General features: G+C 47.1%; 1 protein-coding gene across 1 annotated transcript; it reads left to right on the top strand.

Moving 5' to 3' along the window:
• The first annotated feature begins 5,387 nt into the window (after window positions 1–5,387).
• Window positions 5,388–19,405, top strand: LOC119863141 (5-hydroxytryptamine receptor 5B-like). The gene is made up of 2 exons (XM_038420928.2): window positions 5,388–6,653; window positions 17,659–19,405. The coding sequence occupies exons 1-2, from the start codon at window positions 5,895–5,897 to the stop codon at window positions 17,989–17,991; spliced, it is 1,092 nt and encodes a 363-aa protein (XP_038276856.1). The 5' UTR covers window positions 5,388–5,894; the 3' UTR covers window positions 17,992–19,405.
• The last annotated feature ends 355 nt before the right edge of the window (window positions 19,406–19,760 follow it).

Raw genomic sequence — 19,760 nt, 5'->3', positions numbered from 1 at the left:
ACATTATCACTACAAAAATAATTTCCCCTCTGTTGATATTCACCCCTTCTTGTCTACTGCTGGAAATGGGCCACATCCATTCTAACTGAATTGGCCTCATTAGCACTCACCCCCCTCCCCATAAGGCACTTCCCATCTTTTCATGTGCTGTGCATTTATACTTGTCTACTGCATTTTCCACTCCATGCATCTGATTAAATGGGTTATAGCCCACGAAAGATTGTGCCCAAATAAATTTGATAGTCTCTAAGGTGCCACAAGGATTCCTCATTGTTTTTACTGGTGAAGATGGTAACTGTTCTGGGCATCAGTATTCTTCCAACAATCCTTTCAGATGTTTCAAGAGTTAGTGCTGAAATTAGGGAAAAAAGTGGAAGGTACGCGTTTCAGCTTTTCTCTGCTGTCTTTTCTCTGTTTGTTTCCCCCTAACTGACAAGGGGGAAGAGCATGGGTCAACTTTCCCACTTCTAATCCACTCCAAATTTTAGCACTGATTATGCCCATTGGCTTTGGCGGGTCTAATTATCACTGTGAAAGAGGTAGTGAGGAGCTGATGTGGTTGGGGACTCTTGTTATGAAGGAGGAGCGGGTTGATTATTTAGGAGTAGAGATGGGTAGAGTTATGCTGTCTATCAGCAAGGAGGAAGTGCAGTAGCTAATCAATTTGGTATAATGGAAAATAGATCTCCTCAAACAAACTTGATATTGTTTCTTGGCAAGATCACAAGTTTGACCACCCAGTTAGTTACCTTTATCAGCCTTAACACACTTAAAGTTTTGTAAGACATTTTGTGACAGATATAGCCATTTCCTGCAATATCCTTGGAAAAACTATGATTTCAGGGTGGTCAGTTGAGACATAAAACCTGAGGGAGATTGGGGAAGGGAACACACCTCACCTCTCCCTAAGAGGGTGTGAACATGGGGACTAACCTGAAATGTTCTCATTAAACTGTATTTTGGTATGATCACTGGAATTGTTTACCAGCTGAATGAATGCATGAGATTTGAATTAATAAGTAGTAACAGCAGATGTTCTGTCTAGGAGTGGGGTGCCAGGACATCCTTGAGGTATTTGTTATATACCCCTGCTATGTTCTTTTATGAAATCAATGTGACAGATATTAAAATTTCCTGTAATATCCTTGAAAAGCTTTAATGGATTGATTTTAAGTATCTTTGGGGTCCATTATACTAAATGCAACATTTATGTATTACTGTGGGCTGGTATTGTATGTAACGTCTCTAGAGAGGAGGAGATGTGACATAAGGCCTGGATGACCAAAGGACTACATTGAACAATGTGCCAGAAAAGAATGGACTATTGGGACAATATGTGTGAAATGGATTTCACTGGAAATATCTAGGGAGAGGTTAATGCAAATTCTCCACCTCTGATTATGCAACGACCCAGCCTTTTGAAAGCTACGCTCTGAGAAGTGGGCCTTTGTCTGCTGATCACTCCAAGATCAAAGGCCCAAGCTGTATAAAGGTAAAATTGAACAATTTATGGTGGTTCTGGTTCTAAATCTCAGACAGTCATGAACTTGTAAACATGGGGAAAACTCATTTGAGGATTTTGAAGGACTGACTTCTACCAAAGCCCAGGGTTGCAGTTTGGGTGACCTCCGATAAGCTTTTTACCATGCATGTAGGTTCTTCTATTTTTTTAAATAGATTTTCTCTATAATACTTTCACATTAAGAATAAATGCACTTGCTTATAAAAGAGTTGTGGCATAACTAAAAACTTCATGCCATCATGCTATCCATGCCTTCGAAGAGAAAGCAAAGCACAGATGCTGGCCTGGTTAGGCAGTCTGGCTTGCTGGGAATATCATAATGTTGGCGAGAACTTGTGCAGCCTGGAGAAGCCGGTCAGGAGGGAAAGAGATGTGGGTTTCTACTTAAGAGAGAAGACCGCTGAGCAACCAGGATCCTAGAGTGAGTGTCCTCAAAGGTTAAAGGGGGCAGGGGGGAATACAGGTACAGTTGCCTTGGCACTAGCCACTGTCGCAAGACAGGATGCTGGGCTAGATAGACCCTTGGCCTGATCCAGTAGGGCCATTCTTATGTTCTTATGAACTGTGACACTTTTGATTTAGTCACACATCCTATTATGATAACAAAATTAGCACTATACAAAATCATTGTGGCCCATGCTAAATGGATGAAAGACTGTTTAACTGATAGACTGAAAAAAGTAATTGTAAATGGGGAATCATCTTCCTATGGAGATGTTGCTAGAGGGTCTCACAGGGAGCTGCTCTTGGCCCAATGTTATTCAATAGCTTCGTCAATGATCTGGAGAAAAATCATTGATGGTAAAATTTGCAGATGACACAAAAATTGCAGAAGTGGTAAATAATGATGGTGACAGGTCAGTTAGACACTGACCTGGATCACTTGCTAAGGTAGGCTCATTTGAACAACATGCTTTTTAATTCAGCCATATGCAAGGTCATAGGTTTAGGAACAAAGAATTGAGTCACACTTACAAGATGGGAGATAGTATCCCGGAATGTAGCGACAATGAAAAGGACTTGGGGGTAATGGCAGACAATCAATTGAACAGGAGCTCCCCTTGCAATTCTATAGTTGAGGGCTAATGTGACCCTTGGTTACATAAGCAGGGGAATATCAGGTAGGAGTAGGCAGGTGGTGTTACCTCTGTATACCGCCTTAATGAGACCATTACTAGAATACTGTGTGCAGTTTGGTGTCCACATTTCAAAAAGAATGTGGAAATACTGAAAAGGGTTCAGAAAAGAGTTACAAGAATGGTTCAAGGTCTGGAAAATGCATTACACTGAAAGACTAAAGAAGTTCAGTCTATTTAGGTTATCCAAAAGAAAGCTAAGAGCTGATTTGATCACAATCTACAAGTAACTCCAGGGGGAAGAGATTTCTTTTTTGGTGATTCATTTTCCTAAAGAAACAGACAATGAAAAGCACAGAAAGGTAAATGACTTACAGCTCATTTGGTTCCAAATACATGTGCTGCACAGAAGCGCCAACAGAATTATGTAATTTTACAACCTATCAAAACTGCAAGACCACACGGTACTATTACATAGACAATGTTAGGATGGGGGTAACAGTAAAAGAAGACGTAGGGAGACGTATCTGGGTAGGGAGAGGAGGAAAAAAAAAAGAGGAGGGGTTAAGAGAAATGGAGGTCTAGCATTTTTTCCAGCCATCTCAACTTTTTTATTCCAAATATATCTCAAAATGGGTCCACATTTCTTCAAATTCATTTAATTGCTCTCTATGGTTAAAAGCTATTATTTCCCTGGCTTCTCCCCCAGTCAGGTCCAAGTATCACTGCACTACTCAAGGCATAAGCCTACTCTTTCATTTTTGCAAAATCATGTGTCGATAGTGGATGGCTACTTAATCTACAGAAGACGACTTAACAAGTCGTCATGTTTGGAAGCTGGAACTACAGAAATTCAATCTAGAAATAAGGTGCAAAATTTTAACAGTGAGAGTAATCATTGGAATAACTTACCTAGGGATGGGGTGGATTCTCTGTCACTTGAAGCCTTTGCATCCAGTCTCGATTTCCGTCTAAAACATGTACAATAGCTCAAACAGGAGTTATGGGCTTGCTGCAAAAATCAATGGGTGAGGTTCTGTGGCTTGCAAATAAAGGTCAAACTAGATGATCATAATGATCCCTTCTGGCCTTAAAATCTATTAATCTGTTTAGGAGGAGTGAATGCCCTGGCTGTGATATAGGAGGAGAGGGCAGGGAGGAGGGAAGGATCAGGGTGCTCTGGCTATGACAGAGGAGGCAGTGGGGTGGTTATTTGCTAAGAGGGATGGGGTAGGAGTGCTGGTAAAGAGGAGGGAGCTGTGCATTCCCCACAGAGGAGGTAATGTCCTTTGCTACCTTTACCCTTGCCCAACGGAGGAACCCCCTCTGCCAAGTCCTGGTGCTGTGGGCTGGAAGGGGAGGCCCTAGAATTTCCCCCCAGCCCCAGGCCAGGGATCAGCAGGGAGGGGGGCTGCAGTCCAGATGCAGGAGTTCTCCATGGGGAGTGGGGGCGCAGGGGTCCACAGGAATGTACAGTACCTCCCCCTGTGCTCTCTAGGCTGGGCCCTGCCCTGGCACTAGGGGGTTGGCGGGGGCAAGGGCAGATGCTTCCTTTGCTGGCTACAGCCCTGCAAACCTGCGAGCTATTCCTGAAGGGTTACCCTGAGCCCTTCAGGCTTCTCTCCCTCAGGACATGTGCCCTACTGGAGAGGGGTCCTTTCCCTGAGCCCCCTCCTTAGGACATATCTGGTTGCACACTGGGGTAGGATGTTATAACTATTTAGATGGGGGTGGGGTTCTCTGGTTGTTACAGAGATGGGAGGGTGAGTGGGGTAGGATTCTTTGGTTAATACAGGGGATGTGCGGCTGCGATGGTTGCGGGGAGGGGTGAAGTGTTCTGGTTGTAACAGAGGAGGCGGTGGGTAGGTTGGTTGGGGGGAAGGTGCTGTGGTTGTAACAGGAGTTGTGGGGATACAGTGCTCTGGCTGTTATGGAGGAGTGGGTTGGGTTGCTGGGGAGTAGGGTATTCTGGCTGTTACATGGGGTAGGGCTGGGGTGGCTGGCTGCTCTGGCTGTTACAGAGGGGGTGAGTTGGTTGGGGTGCAGGGTGCTCTGGCTGTTATGGGGGGGTGAGTTGGTTGAGGAAGGGGTGTGTGGCAATAACAGAGGAGGGGACAGGTGGGATAGTTGGAGGAGGGATGGGGGTGCCCTGGCTGTTACAGGGGAGGAGGTCTGAGGGTAGCGTGCTCTAGCTGTTACAGGAGAGAGGTGGGTTGGTTGGCTGTGGTAGGGTGCTCTGGCTGCTAGAGGGGTGGGGGTGCTCTGGCTGTTAGAGGAGAGGAGTGGCTGTGGTAGGGTGCTCTGGCTGTTAGAGGAGAGGGGTGGGGGGTGGGCTGGCTGTTGGAGGAGGGGGTGAGGGTGCTCTGGCTGTTGGAGGGGGTGCTCTGGCTGTTGGAGGAGGGGGTGGGCTGGCTGTGGTAGGCTGCTCTGGCTGTTGGAGGAGGGGGTGGGCTGGCTGTGGTAGGCTGCTCTGGCTGTTAGAGGAGGGGTGGGGGGTGCTCTGGCTGTTGGAGGGGGTGCTCTGGCTGTTGGAGGAGGGGGTGGGGGGTGCTCTGGCTGTTGGAGGAGGGGGTGGGCTGGCTGTGGTAGGGTGCTCTGGCTGTTAGAGGAGGGGGTGGGGGTGCTCTGGCTGTTGGAGGAGGGGGTGCTCTGGCTGTTGGAGGAGGGGGTGGGGGGTGCTCTGGCTGTTAGAGGAGGGGGTGCTCTGGCTGTTGGAGGAGGGGGTGGGGGGTGCTCTGGCTGTTAGAGGAGAGGGGTGGGTTGGCTGAGCGCTCTGGCTGTTACGGGGGCGGGGGATCATCGCTGAGAGCCCTGGGTTTGGCGCTCGTTGCGTCTGGCGGACACCTGCCTGCCGGGAGAGGGGGCACGGCAGGACAAGGGGCGGCAAAGGCTTTTCTCCAGTCCCGCCAGCGGCCGGCTGCAGCCCGCGGACGCGCTGCCTGCTCCGCCCAGCGCCCGAAGCCCCCCAGCAGGCGGATCCGAGCGAGCCTCTCTTTCCTTTCGCCCTTTCCTGCAGCGGGAGCCCGAGCCGCGGAAAGGGGGGCGAGCGGGGAGCCGGCACGGCGCCCGGGAGCACATGGCAGCGGCAGGGAGCAGCCGCTGAAGGGAGGCAGCCGTAGCGTGGCTCTTGCCTAGACTCGCTTTGCTTCCCGGCGCCGGGGCGGGACTCGGCCGCGGGGCATTTGGCGGGGCAGGCTGCGGAGAAGACCCCGGGAGCGCGTCTCGCCGGCGGTTCGGCGCCCCGCGCCGCCCGTCCCCCGGGCGCCTCGCCCCGAGCTGCTCCCTGGCCAGCGGGGATGGCCCAGAGCCCGGACCCAGGGGCCTCCAGACTCCCGGGCCAGCCGGCCATGGACCTCAACGCGTCCTCCGCCCCGGCGGGGGGCAACTCCACCTCGGAGCTGGGGGGCGGCGCCTGGAGGAGCCGGGAGCCCTTCTCCGTCTTCAGCATCCTGGTCCTCGCCGGGCTGGTCCTCCTGACCGTCGCCACCTTCCTCTGGAACCTGCCGGTGCTGGTGACCATCCTGCGGGTCAAGACCTTCCACCGGGTGCCCCACAACCTGGTGGCCTCCACCGCCCTGGCCGACGCGCTGGTGGCGGCGCTGGCCATGCCGCTGAGCCTGGCGAAGGAGCTGTCGGCCGGGCGGCGCTGGCGGCTGGGCCGGGCGCTGTGCCAGGCGTGGATCGCCTTCGACGTGCTGTGCTGCACGGCCAGCATCTGGAACGTGGCGGCCATCGACTGCTCCCTCCGCCGCCCCCTGGAGTACACCCCGCGCGCCCGCCGCCGCCTCTCCAGCGCCATGATCGGCCTGGCCTGGGCGCTCTCCGCCCTCATCGCCCTGGCGCCCCTCTGCGGCTGGGGCGAGACCTACAGCCCCGCGCTGCAGCGCTGCCAGGTCAGCCAGGAGCCCTCCTACGCCGTCTTCTCCACCTGCGGCGCCTTCTACCTGCCGCTCGGCCTCGTGCTCTTCGTCTACTGCAAGATCTACAAGGCGGCCCGGTTCCGGATCGGCGGGCGCCGGAGGAACGCGGTCCTGCCCCTGGCGGAGAGGGGCCCGGTAAATGAGCCGCGGCGGGCGCCGCGGGGCGGCACGGGGAGGGGCGGGAGGAAGGGGGCCAGGAGGGCACCGCTGGGCGGCACGGGGAGGGGCGGGAGGAGGGGGCCAGGAGGGCACCGCTGGGCGGCACGGGGAGGGGCGGGAGGAGGGGGCCCGGTGGGCGGCACGGGGAGGGGCGGGAGGAGGGGGGCCCGGTGGGCACCGCGGGGCGGCACGGGGAGGGGCGGGAGGAGGGGGGCCCGGTGGGCGGCACGGGGAGGGGCGGGAGGAGGGGGCCAGGAGGGCACCGCTGGGCGGCACGGGGAGGGGCGGGAGGAGGGGGGCCCGGTGGGCACCGCGGGGCGGCACGGGGAGGGGCGGGAGGAGGGGGGCCCGGTGGGCACCGCGGGGCGGCACGGGGAGGGGCGGGAGGAGGGGGCCCGGTGGGCACCGCGGGGCGGCACGGGGAGGGGCGGGAGGAAGGGGGCCAGGAGGGCACCGCGGGGCGGCACGGGGAGGGGCGGGAGGAGGGGGCCCGGTGGGCGGCACGGGGAGGGGCGGGAGGAAGGGGGCCAGGAGGGCACCGCTGGGCGGCACGGGGAGGGGCGGGAGGAGGGGGGCCCGGTGGGCACCGCGGGGCGGCACGGGGAGGGGCGGGAGGAAGGGGGCCAGGAGGGCACCGCTGGGCGGCACGGGGAGGGGCGGGAGGAAGGGGGCCCGGTGGGCACCGCGGGGCGGCACGGGGAGGGGCGGGAGGAAGGGGGCCAGGAGGGCACCGCGGGGCGGCACGGGGAGGGGCGGGAGGAGGGGGCCCGGTGGGCGGCACGGGGAGGGGCGGGAGGAAGGGGGCCCGGTGGGCACCGCGGGGCGGCACGGGGAGGGGCGGGAGGAAGGGGGCCAGGAGGGCACCGCTGGGCGGCACGGGGAGGGGCGGGAGGAAGGGGGCAGGCAGGCAGGTACAGTTGGGCTGGCACTCTGCAATGTCTAAAGCCGTGATTCTCAAACTTTTGTACTGTACCTTTTACACACCAAGCCTCTGTGTGCGACCTCCCCTCATAAATTTAAAAACACTTTTTAATGTATTTAACACCATTACAAATGCTGGAGGCAAAGCAGGGTTTGGGGTGGAGGCTGACAGCTCCTGAACCTCCATGTAATAACCTTGTGACCCACTGAGGGGTCCCAACCCCCAGTTTGAGAACCCGTGATCTAAAGTCACCCATCTATCTAAACATAAACTTCTCTCCTATTTCCCTTGTGCCTCATGCTCTAAAATTTAACTCCCTTTAACTGACTTCTGCATTCATGCCCAAATATAGAGAAAAGAATATAGTCATGCACATGTGTTTCTCTTAGACTTAGTGTATATAAATATAAAGAGATGCTAAAGTGAAGATGGTAACCTTTTAAATTATTAAGCTAATAATTGACTATCAATGGACCATTTACCACTATTATGGGATACAAGTTATTCCCATTTTCTCAATTTCTTTTGTTTCAATATTCTAAAATGTGTGTGTATATTCATATATATATAAATGGAAAGGAATATGTATGTAGATTAGATAATAATTGCAATATCATAGTCCATTTAAAAAAATCGTAAATTTGAATCCAGTGTTCCTGGGTTTCTCTTTCGGGAAAATTGTTAAGATAAAGAAAGAAATAGGGCTGTATAGTATGTGCTGGTTAGGGTATGTGTTTAATCTGTACACACTTAGTTGTATGTCTCTCACCCTCTTCATACATCATTTGTTCATTCCTTTCATTTTATTTTATTTTAAAAAGTATATACTTAAAATGATGGAATCAAGCAGAACACAAAAGAGAAAAATAGGACAATAATACTTATTCCACAATACTAGTAAATGATCTATTTATCATGTAATTGCTGCCAGCTGTTTTAAAAAGTTCATATTCTCTCCTTTAAGTTATCCCAAATGTTGATCGTGGTCCTGAAAAACCTACTTGGGTGAATAGTCTCATTGATTTCAATACTACTCATGTAAGTAAGAACTATTCTCCTAGGGAAGAGTTTGCAGGATTAGGAGCCTTGAGGTCCATTAAAACATGGACCTCTAAGAGCCCAGTTCTGTCTCCTTACTCACAGTAGTATCATACTTCACCAATAAGCCAAAATAATTTCAGTGGGGCTGCCTGTGCAGTGAGATACTACTCAACATGACAGAGAGAAAGGGTAGCGACTGAGTTCTAAATTAATTCATCTACGTTCATGTCTACTTTCCTCCCTTTCTACAAAAAGAAAAGGAGGACTTGTGGCACCTTAGAGACTAACACATTTATTTGAGCATAAGCTTTCGTGAGCTACAGCTCACTTCATCAGATGAATTCAGTGAATCCTCCACTGGGCCTGGCCCTGCCAAACCTCACTCATATACAAGCAGTAGAGCCAGCTGAAAAACTTAAAACTTTTTTCCATTGAAAAATGCCATTTTGTCAAGAGCAAAATGTTTTGATGGAAATTTCTTTTGAAGATGTCTTGGGTCCCGTTGGGGAGGGAGAAACTTACCCTGAACAGCCAGTAAGCTGGTGGTTAGGGAACTCCGTTGAGACATGGGAGACCCATGTTCAATCCTGGTTCTGATTCAGAACCCCCCTATCCTAGGTGAGTACTCTAATCACCAGGCTACTGGCTATTCTGGGGTGGGTGGGTTGATATTTCTCTTGTGAAAATTCTTGAAAGGTCTCGTTTTCATTCGGCATCAAAACAAAAACAAATTTCAAACCCTTGAAATGTTTGGTGGAATGGAATTGTTTTCTGGCCTGTCATAGAAATAGTTGCACTGACTTCAACTTCAGATTGAAGTAAATGGTACATATCATGTTACAAGGACACGTGTGAAGGTTTGCATTCACTCTAGTGAGTAGTGACAGCATCAGCAGCTTGTAAGAGGCACTTGGCACCTCACAGGACTGGGACCTTATGTCTTAAAATAAAGAGATGCATATGGTTTAAATTGGCTTATGGAAGAAACAGTCATTCCAGAGCTATCGCCCTCACTAAATCAGAAAATGTGATAGAAAAGATGAGTGCCTCAAGCCTTTGGAAATGCGTTCCTCCCCTCCCACCTTTTTGCACCAGATTTGCTGCCAGGTTTACTTCTCTCATTACAAATATGACAAGTATGTTGCTTGGGATTTATCTACAACCTTCCCAAAAACCAAACTGAATACGTACAACGCATTTGCTCTCCCCCAGACACTCATGCAGTAGAAATGATTCTGCAACTCTCATCTTTTTCAGTAATTTAAACAAAATTAATTCCTGGGTTTTTTGTTTGTTTGTTTTTAAATACAAGTTGAATCCATGATTGTGATAGTATAGTAGATAGTGAGGACTTTACACTGTGGCTGAAAAAAATTAAGCTTCCTTTGCAGGTTTAAAAAGCACCATCCTAATCCCAAGGGAAAATCTTTAGCACCTGCTGGAAGAGCTAAATGCCTGAGGCAATGCTCTGAGCACTTATTGCTCTAGCGACTTGGTAGGCAAAGAAGACTGCTCAGAAATTAACTTGTGGAGAAGGAAGAAAAATCATGGCGTGGTTGTGGTTTTTTTTTTTTTTTTTTTTTTTTGCGTAGTTTATTCCTGATGTAAGAGATCGAGATGCACTTATAAAAAGCTTTGTCCTGGTCATACTGAAATCAATGTAAGTTTTGCCATTGGCTTCAATGGGAGCAGGATCAAGTCCAAAATACCACTGGAAAAATACCAGATTGTGGAAGGTTTAGGGAAAAACAAAGGGGATGTAGATCTGAGCCTTATTCCCAAAACATCACTGTCATTCCACAGGAAGAGCTGAAATGCTTAGATTTTTTTTTAAAAATTTGCATAAAATCGGTGTATAGCAGAGAATCTGTCAAAAAAAACAACAAAAAATCAGTATTTCTGGAGTAAGGGGCATCTCTCTTTCCCCCCCTTAAGTCAGGTGATCCAGCTATTCCTTCTTTCTCCTTCCATGTCCAGGTCCAGTTGATGGTAGTTTTGTGGTTGGAGCCGGTCTTGACTCTGTCTCCCTTTTCTTGTGTCCACTAACTCTCCTGTTTTCTGTCTTTTCTCTATTTGTCTCTCTTCACTTCTATCCCTCATTTCACTTTCTTCTTTCCTTCCCCTTCCCAGTTGCCTCTTACCCCACCCTGCCACATTCTGCATCACTGTTATTCTCCACCAGCCTCACTCCTTAACTCCTTCTGTACACCCCTGTTGGCTCTGTCCCCCAGCACTTCTAGAATTCAGTGCTGTAATGCAGCAGGTCTAATGACTAACAATAGAAATGCTATCAGCAATAGACATCAAAGGCTGGTAGTGCTTCTCAAACTGAAGGTGACTAGTGATAGTGATGCCCATGGGAAGAGGGTGCCATGCTGTACTAGGAGGATTACATATTGTGACACTGCATTAGAACTGCATGCCACGGTTGCAAACCTGAAATCCTGGTAGCCTATTTGGCATTTTTCTAGCAACTGAGATGAGGGAGGAACAGATTTGAAGCCACAGTAGTTAAATACCATCAAAATAGCCTGAAGAAACTAAGAATTATTATAATTATATCTTCCTTCTGTATAGTGCCTTTCAACCACCAGAACCAGACCCCAAGGTGCTTTACAAACTGTCAGTGTGCATATAATTATTTATAGGGTAAGGATAATTGTCTCCAGGCTGAGACCGAGACCAAGGCCAAGTCCTATGCTTAGTTACAAGGGTGTAAATCCGGAATAACTCAGCTGACCTGAGTGTAGTTAATCCAGTGTAATTGTGAGCAGAATTTTGACTAAAATCTGAACCAAGGAGTTTTAAAAAACGCTATTAAATGGTTTTGTGGTTTTTTAAGAGGAAGGAAAACAAAACATCTGAGATCCTTCTATTACGTAATGAAGAATATGCAAAAATTCAGGGTTTTCTTTTTTTTTTTTTTTAAACACTCAGACACTTATTTCCCACTGAAACCAATGGGAGTTTTGCGTGCGACTGAAATTAGGCTGGTTCTTTTAGATATAATTTCTTTTATAACAACCAAAGACTTGATTCTCTAACCCTTACTCGTATGACTAGTCCTTTACTTACATGATTGGTTTCAAGGTTCTTGTCACACAGAGCCACAGTCTGTGACGTGCTTTTTCACAATACCTTATCTTTGGTAAGAGGCCTGTTGAAATAAATGAGTTTAGTTTCAAAGCCAGATACTATTAAGAGTGCCATTAAAATCAGTGGGACTCCTTGTGGAATAAGGTATTGCTCAGGGTGAGCAGGAATGGCAGAATCTGGCCCATAAGGATTAGTTACTTGCATGAGAGTAACTTCATGATCAGGCCCCAGGTTAAGCATGAAGAGCTAGACAAAAGGGCCCAGATCTTCAAAGGCATTTAGGAGTCTAACTTTGTTGATTTTAATGGGAGTTGGGCGACCTGTCTTGTCAGTTTCTGTTAATACTGTTTTTTATAATGTACATACAAAGCATACACCTTTGTACACTGAAGGCCTGATCCAAAGCTCAAAAGGTTAATGAGTGTCTTTCCATTGACATCAATGGGCTTTGGATCAGGCCTTGTATTCTTACATTCAGAGCTCTCAACTCTACTGAGTTATGCTGCGTATTCTGCTTTGTAGCTGGTTGAACTTCCCTGTACGACATAATCAGGCAGGGCGGTGTGGGTCTTCCTCTTGGAGCTGCTCTGGGTTCTATGCCCCTCTCTTCTCCTCCCCTTTCTAAGAGCTTGAGTAATCCTTTTGCAAATAGTTCCATTGACTGCAATCATTTTGGTCTCCACTAATTCTACTTTGTGCCAATGTCCCCAGCAATTTAAACCTGGCAGAGGATTCCTCTAGTGTAGCTCTGAAGCTGCTCTGAACTACTCTGGGAACTGGGATGGCACAGAGTCCACTACAGAATTGGAGATTGGGTTGCAAATGGGATGTAGGGTTTGATCCACTTTCCATTGACATCACTTCAGAAGAAGTGAAGAAGAACTATAAGAAGAAAATATAACAATTTTTAGGGCGGAAAGGAGCAAAAACATTGTTTTGGCCTGCACCCCCACGCAGGCATTGCAGAAACGGTGGGAGATATAACATCTCCCTGATCTGTTTGCAGAAGCGTTGCTCCATGTCTGGATCTTCTTCCTCCAGCCATCTGTGCCACCCAGGATCTCCTTACATTGCAATAATCATCTTTGGGTTTAAAGCCTCTGTGCTCATAAGGTAGCATAGAGGAACCTCAACACAGCCAAGGCTCAGGGCCAACATTTTGTTGTATCAAGTGTAACAATGCAGTTGCCTAGAAAAACGCCCCTAGAAATCAGCTGTAAGGTATCAAGTATGTAGGGTGATAAGAGTTAGAATGATGGAAATCATTCTGGAAAGTTATTTTCCACTTTTCATGCAACTCCGTTAGGCCCCAGTTGAGAAAAGCACGTGCTTAACTTCCATGTTCAAGCACTTTGCTGAATCAGGGCCTTAATTTTCTTTTTGAGATAATGTTAAGGCCTATAGAAGGCCTATAAGTCCAAATTGCATGTGAGAGATCTCTGATTCTTAAAGAACCTTTTGGTGATTTGATGACATGGAGCAATATATTCCTCTCTCTGCTCACCTCAGACTCATTTGAAGATGAATCTGTTCCAAAGCTATTGCGCTAAACAGGGGCAAATCATATTTAAATACCTCCAGTCTGCTGGAGTTCATGCAACAGTACAGAACATTCCTCAGAAATATGGACCTTTCAGACACATCACAGCCATTGAATAAGACACAATGCCATTGTTTGCAGAAGCAACAGACTGCAGTTTGTATTTTATTATTTAATATTCATATTGGAAGAACAGTGCTCAGAGACCCCAAACCAGCATTAGGTTCCAAAAAATTCATTGGTGAACCACAAACAGTATCCATGGGAAGTATAAATTATTTAAATCCAGAGAAATATTAGAATTAAGCCTCAATCAATAGGAGAATTTCTGTTGATTTCAATGGGATCTAGAACAGACTTCACATGCATACTGCATTAGCAGCAAAGCATCTGAAGTATGTTGTGCCGTAGGCAAAATTTAAACAGTGGGTGAAATCTTCCTTTCTCCCACCAAAGAATCCTGGGGAAGGGGGAAGTAATCAATTTTGGATGTGTTTCACCCGCCGTGTGCTTCCCAGAGAAAGAGATGATTCATGCAAAGTGTGAAGAGTGCATTTATTCCCATATAGACAAACATTTTAAACCTTGATGAGTGGATGAAATTGATTGCTGCAGAATGTTTTAAAAAGTACACAGACACAGGCTGGGGCATCTACCTGGACAGATGTTCTAGCAGATAATCAAAAATGATGAAAACAAATAACTGCTTAAAATCAAGCAAGGCAACCTGGAAAGAGACACTGATCTACTAGCTTTAATGTGACTTGTGACACCAACCAAAATGTCCAGGGAATCCAGTGTGAACACTTGGTTCTAACTTAGTACTCAGGCCTCTTTTGTTTGTGCTGACAAATATTTTTGATGCTCTCAATGCTTTATCTCTGCTGCATTACTGCAGCAGATTATACCACCCTCCTCCCCAGTCATGTAACATTGAACTGCCTTCTGCCTCTGGCATACACACAAGGGTCTGATTCTTCTTTGCCCTACATCTTGTGTAACGAAGTATGCTTATGCAAAGTGGGTGTAAAAGGCCACCTGTCATTCAGTGGCTGGCCCTTTAAGAGGAGTTGGGCATAGCCCCACCTGTGACTAATCAGCTGTCTCCTAGCTGATGCTGTGATGCCAGGGATCAGGCGGTGGTTTGAAGATTGCGTGAGGCTAGATCCACAAAGGTGACATAGGCATTACAGTGTCTTATTTTTATGCATGCTGCTATCCAGCAAATGCCATAGCCCTGAGTTAGGTGCTAAGAAAGGGATTCACAGAAATCAACAAGCTGAGCAGGGAGAAGTGCCAAGGAGAGGAGCAGACCTTGGGCTGCTCCTTAAAGGTAGTAAGGACCCCAACTCTACTCTGGATTCATCGCTGTGACCCCTCTTCTGGATTTAGGCACCTAAACTAGGTCGGTCATTTCTCAGGGAGTGCGAGGGTCCATCCCACCTAATTATATCCAAAAGCAGTTAGGCCAATCTCCTGAAACGTGGGAGACCTGTTTGAAAATCCCTATTCTGACTGATCTGGAGCAGGGCAATGCACCCAGATCTCCCATAGCCCAGGTGAGTGCCCTCACTGTCAGGGTACTGGATATTCTGTGGTGGGTGTGTCTCCATCTCTGCTGTTGCAGTGTGTATAAATAACTTTTTCATTGGGCTAGAGAGAGAGAATATGAGCAACTCACTGTAGCCCAGTTGTTAGAGCACACCCCTGGCACGTGGGAGCGTGAGGTTCAAATCCCTGCTCGAAGCAATGTAAATGACCACACAAGACAGTGGAGTATCCATGCCTCATCCTATACACAGTTTCTACACTCCACATACAAAGCTTCCAGAAACCTTAACTATAGTATGGGAAAGAAAATGCCATGAACTGATAGACAGCTGACCTCTGGCTGTACCTCATAAGGAAAGGTTTCAGAGTAGCAGCCGTGTTAGTCTGTATCTGCAAAAAGAACAGGAGGACTTGTGGCACCGTAGAGACTAACAACTTTATTAGAGCATAAGCTTTTGTGGGCTGTAGCCCATGAAAGCTTATGCTCTAATAAAGTTGTTAATCTCTAAGGTGCCACACGTACTCCTGTTCTTTTCTCATAAGAAAAGTTTAAGTATAGTAAACCAGCAATAGATTCCTTCATCCAGCTCTTCCTTACAAGTATGCAGAAGTAATAATTGTCCAATGTTTGACACTAATTTGCACTGACATAATGTATTCTGAGCCCTTTTTGGAGACCACGATTAAAGATATGCAGAGCTAGCCCTCCTGCAGACAAATTATGTGACCCCGGCTACAGGAGTCCCATCCTATTTACATTTTTCCTCTACTCCTTCCCCAGCAGCCCTAATCACCTGGCTCTTACATTCTGCAGTCATGTCTCACGTCTCTGGATGAAGATAGGGGTATCCATCTTGATGAGTGATAGTTTAGCATTTGCCAACATTTCAGTCTCTTGGCTGCTACTGTCCTCATATTAAACAGAGGGTCAATAGCTATCAAAGTTTACACACACAGGAGGAATACATATGTAAAACACATAGCTAATTTCTGAATGAGGGTGCCAAGTCCTCGCAACTCCTATTAAATTTTCACTTCTATGGGAGTTTTAGGGCTCAGGCCCTAAATGGTGTGTGTTTTATTGTGCTGTCCTCAATTGTATTGTCTAGCAGAGCTGAAAACATACAGATGCTTTAATTGTGACAGAGATGTATCTTCTATGGGTAAAAACTGTGCCCATACTGCATGATAGTAAGGCACCCATTAATTCTCATGGTCACGCAAACCAATCTGCATTCACTCTGCAAGGGAAACCATTCCTTGCCCTTCCAAACAGCTCTTGGTGTTTCTTTTGTCTCTTTTTACTGCTCTAGAACCGCTGAAGTTTCTACACACTTTGTGGAACTGCTGAGGGGTAGAGGGCATGGATTGAAGGGGTCTTGAATTGGTGTCTCCCACCAAACAAAATTGATATCTTTTGTGAGGTTGGGAGTAGAGCTGGTTGGAAAATAGTTCTTTTCCCCCTGTGCGAAGACAACTTTGAAAACCGAAATGCTTTAATTCAACATTGTGGTGCTTCATGGGAGTTGTAGTTGGGGGGGCATTATGCTCCCATTCTCCTCTATGGGCTGGGCTCTCTGGCCAGACTACTTGCCCCATGATGCACCATTTCCTCCCCTCTTGGTGTGGGGAGAGGGTGCACGATAGGAGTCCCTGGACATGGCACACAATGGGAGATGTAGTCCTGCCTGAGAGCCCATAGAGGAGAATTGAAGCATAAGGCACTTGAACAACAATTCGCATGAGGCACCACAATGACATTTTGAATAAAAATATTTCAGTTTTCTGTTGAAAATCAATCCCTCTCCAGTTTTTAGGCATTTGGGTTTTCGATGAAATATTGAAATTTTCCACAGAAAGCAGTCACTTTTCCTGTAAAAATCAACCCCCCAGCAATTTCCAGCAAAAAAAAAAAAGTTTGATGGAAAACTTTTCCATTCGCTGTAATGGGGAATGTTGTCTTCTCCCCTTTCCCACCTGTGCCCATCCTACCATCGGGTGGTCAGGCAGGAGTGCAGTCTAAGGGGCTCATGGCCTCTGAAAGTCCATCCCCTTGCTTGACGGATAACCAAGAGAAGATGCCCCCCCCCCCCAGATCTGGGGGACACAATAATCATTGGCAGTGTTCTCTTCCACTCTGCCTCTGAGCAGCTGGGCTGATTTGAGTGGCCCTAGTTGAAGAAGCCATAGGTCCCCCTCACCAGTGGGTTACAATAACACTTGTGCAACTACCTCAAAGTCATTGATTGGCCCATCAGACATGCACAGCAGCTTCATGGCATGAAATCCAGCAGGGATCCATTCCACGGATACTCCAAAGACAGGCTTTTCTTTTTGTTCCACTGAGAGAGTCCAGTTTTGTGACAGTACATCCAAGCCACATGTGTCTACTGTATCTTTGTAAGCCATGGTTACAGCACTCCCCCTCATATCAATACACTGATGAAAAGAAACAGAAAAAAACAGCTTCCAGAATTCTTGGGCCATTGTTTTTTATTTAATTATTATTAAACTATTTCAATCTTCTTTCCTTATAACAAACCAAACAAATCCTAGGTGCCAACCTATCCACCGAACAAGTGCCAAAGTACTATGCATCAAAAGAGAGGAAAGACCAGTATACCTGTGCTCCTCTGTGGCACTTACCTTTCCAACACGATTAGAAGTCCAGTAGTTTTAGCACTTCATGGCATTTTCTTTTAGCATGCAAGGACTGGTGCCTGGGCCGTTTGTTGTAAGCGCACAGATGTTATGCTGTCATTTAAAAAATAATAATAATACTTTGACTCAAACTGTTTTGGTAAAGAATCCATGTTTGCTTTTGTTTTGAGGTGAAAGAAGCTTCCCATGAACCACAGATGGTGTTTACAGCTCGCCACGCGACTATCACTTTCCAGACAGATGGAGAAACATGGAGGGAACAGAAAGAGAAAAAAGCAGCTTTGATGGTTGGCATTTTAATTGGAGTTTTTGTACTTTGCTGGATACCTTTCTTTATCACAGAATTAATAAGCCCCCTCTGTTCCTGCAACATTCCACCCATCTGGAAAAGCATCTTTCTCTGGCTTGGCTACTCCAATTCTTTCTTTAATCCTCTTATTTATACAGCATTTAACAAAAATTACAACAATGCCTTCAAAACACTTTTTGTGAGACAGAGATAAAAGGGATGGTTCCATTACCATGTCATACACTGACTTAGTGGAGGGACTATGTGCCTGTGAAATGTCTGATTGTAAAGAGCAGCAGCGAAGATGACCACTGAACACCTGTGTGTTGGGACATAAACCTACTTACCCTGTATAGTCTCCCATTGAAATGCATGTACACTGGGCTGTACTGAGGAAAGATAATGATAGAAGACTGAAAGGGTGAATGTTTCCCTTCTCGAGGATTTGAATCAATTTGTGCTCAATTCTGGAAGAAGTGAATTGAAAACATCTAGCATCACACTAGTCCAATCTAACCAGAGTAACCGCCTATCAGGCCAACTCTTGCTGCCATGTAGTAGAATCTTCTTAATGGGCACAGACATCAATGGAATGATGTTAAGCATTAACATCAGTTATGCTTAACTGCCAGTTAAGCAATAGCTCTGATTGATTGGTGCGCGGTCCTGATGCTAGTTTACTTTTAGGAAAGTCTTTGGGGGGGAAAAAAGGACAAATGCATTTTGATATCATTTTTGGTAATATTTGAATAAAATAAATTGGACTAAGTTAAGCAGCCCTACTAGAGCATGAACGAAGGGCACAGCACTCATGCTAGCAAGCATTGGTCCACTCCTATAAATTTATTATTACAAGTGAACCCTGAGTTAACTGAAACTGAAGGTCAGTTATGTCCCCTTGGGTTACAGGAGTGGAGTTTTAGGGCCAGATCCCCAATTGGTGTAAATCTGCATTGTTCCAATAAAGTCAATTTATACAAGTTGAGGAGTTGGTCCTGAGGTTTTAATCCATGCAGTTCTCTTAAGCTCTGTCGCTACCAGTTTTCTGCACCCATGATGTGCTCCAAGTTTGGGATGTCTCCCTGATACCTTTGTATAGTTGAGGTTTACATTTATTTTTTTTACAGCACTAGCAAGGTACATTCACTCCTGTAAACAGGCTTGGCAGAAACACCTGTGCCACTTACTTATTCTTCTGTGTCGCTGCAGAGCATTTCACACAGTCTGTTCTCTGGCCATCATCAAGTTAATGAGCATATCTATCAGGGTGCTGATTGCATGGATTCTACCATCACACCACACAAAGCCACAGTATTGTACCACAATTTTTCTAACGGCTTGGATTCCACATTCGGCTTTTATTAGGAGGGATTCAAATTAAGTCTTTCCATATCACCACAGCAGTGTTATTAAATGTCTGTAGAGGAGGTTCTGACAACAAAAACGATGCAGAATTTGTGATCAGCCATTTCTTGTTTTACTTTGCTTTAAACAAAGCTCATTGCAGTGTACCTGAAAAGGTTTCATAGTGCTGAGGGGATGACAAAATGACCTCTCCCTTCTCATCAAAGGCTTAACTTTCATAGAATTAAAATTGGAATGGGGTGCTCTGCTTTTCAGAGAATATACAGAACTAGAGATTTGTCCTCTCTTTTATACACCACTCTTTGGGAAGGTCAGAGGAAACATTGCCAAGCTCACAGCTCCACACTGGGTGAGTTCAACCAGAGTGGTTATACGGGTATTGTGGTCATCTCACCCCCATGCAGCCCATGGGCAGCTAGGACACCACTGTACTCCATCCTAGTGCAGCACAGAACTTCAGAGGGACTTATATATGCCCCTCTTGAACTTGACAGAAGCACACGCTCCTAATTGGAAGACTGGTGTTTCATGAAGTTCTGGGATAGTGGCTCTGGCTTGCAACATGAAACTCAGCATACTAGGCAGGTCCAGGGAGACCCCTCAGGACACTAACCAGAA

The sequence above is a fragment of the Dermochelys coriacea genome, chromosome 11, assembly GCF_009764565.3.
Source record: "Dermochelys coriacea isolate rDerCor1 chromosome 11, rDerCor1.pri.v4, whole genome shotgun sequence".
Taxonomy (NCBI): Eukaryota; Metazoa; Chordata; order Testudines; family Dermochelyidae; genus Dermochelys; species Dermochelys coriacea.
The sequence above is the reverse complement of the archived record's forward strand: the minus strand, read 5'-3'. Positions and strand labels throughout refer to the sequence as shown.

What these genes read in the sequence shown, in the direction of transcription:
- LOC119863141 (XM_038420928.2), top strand. Translation starts at nt 5,895, where the DNA reads ATGGCCCAGAGCCCGGACCCAGGGGCCTCCAGACTCCCGGGCCAGCCG. An exon ending in CCCTGGCGGAGAGGGGCCCG is followed by an intron (nt 6,654 to 17,658) that starts GTAAATGAGCCG and finishes TTTTGTTTTGAG; the next exon opens with GTGAAAGAAGCTTCCCATGA.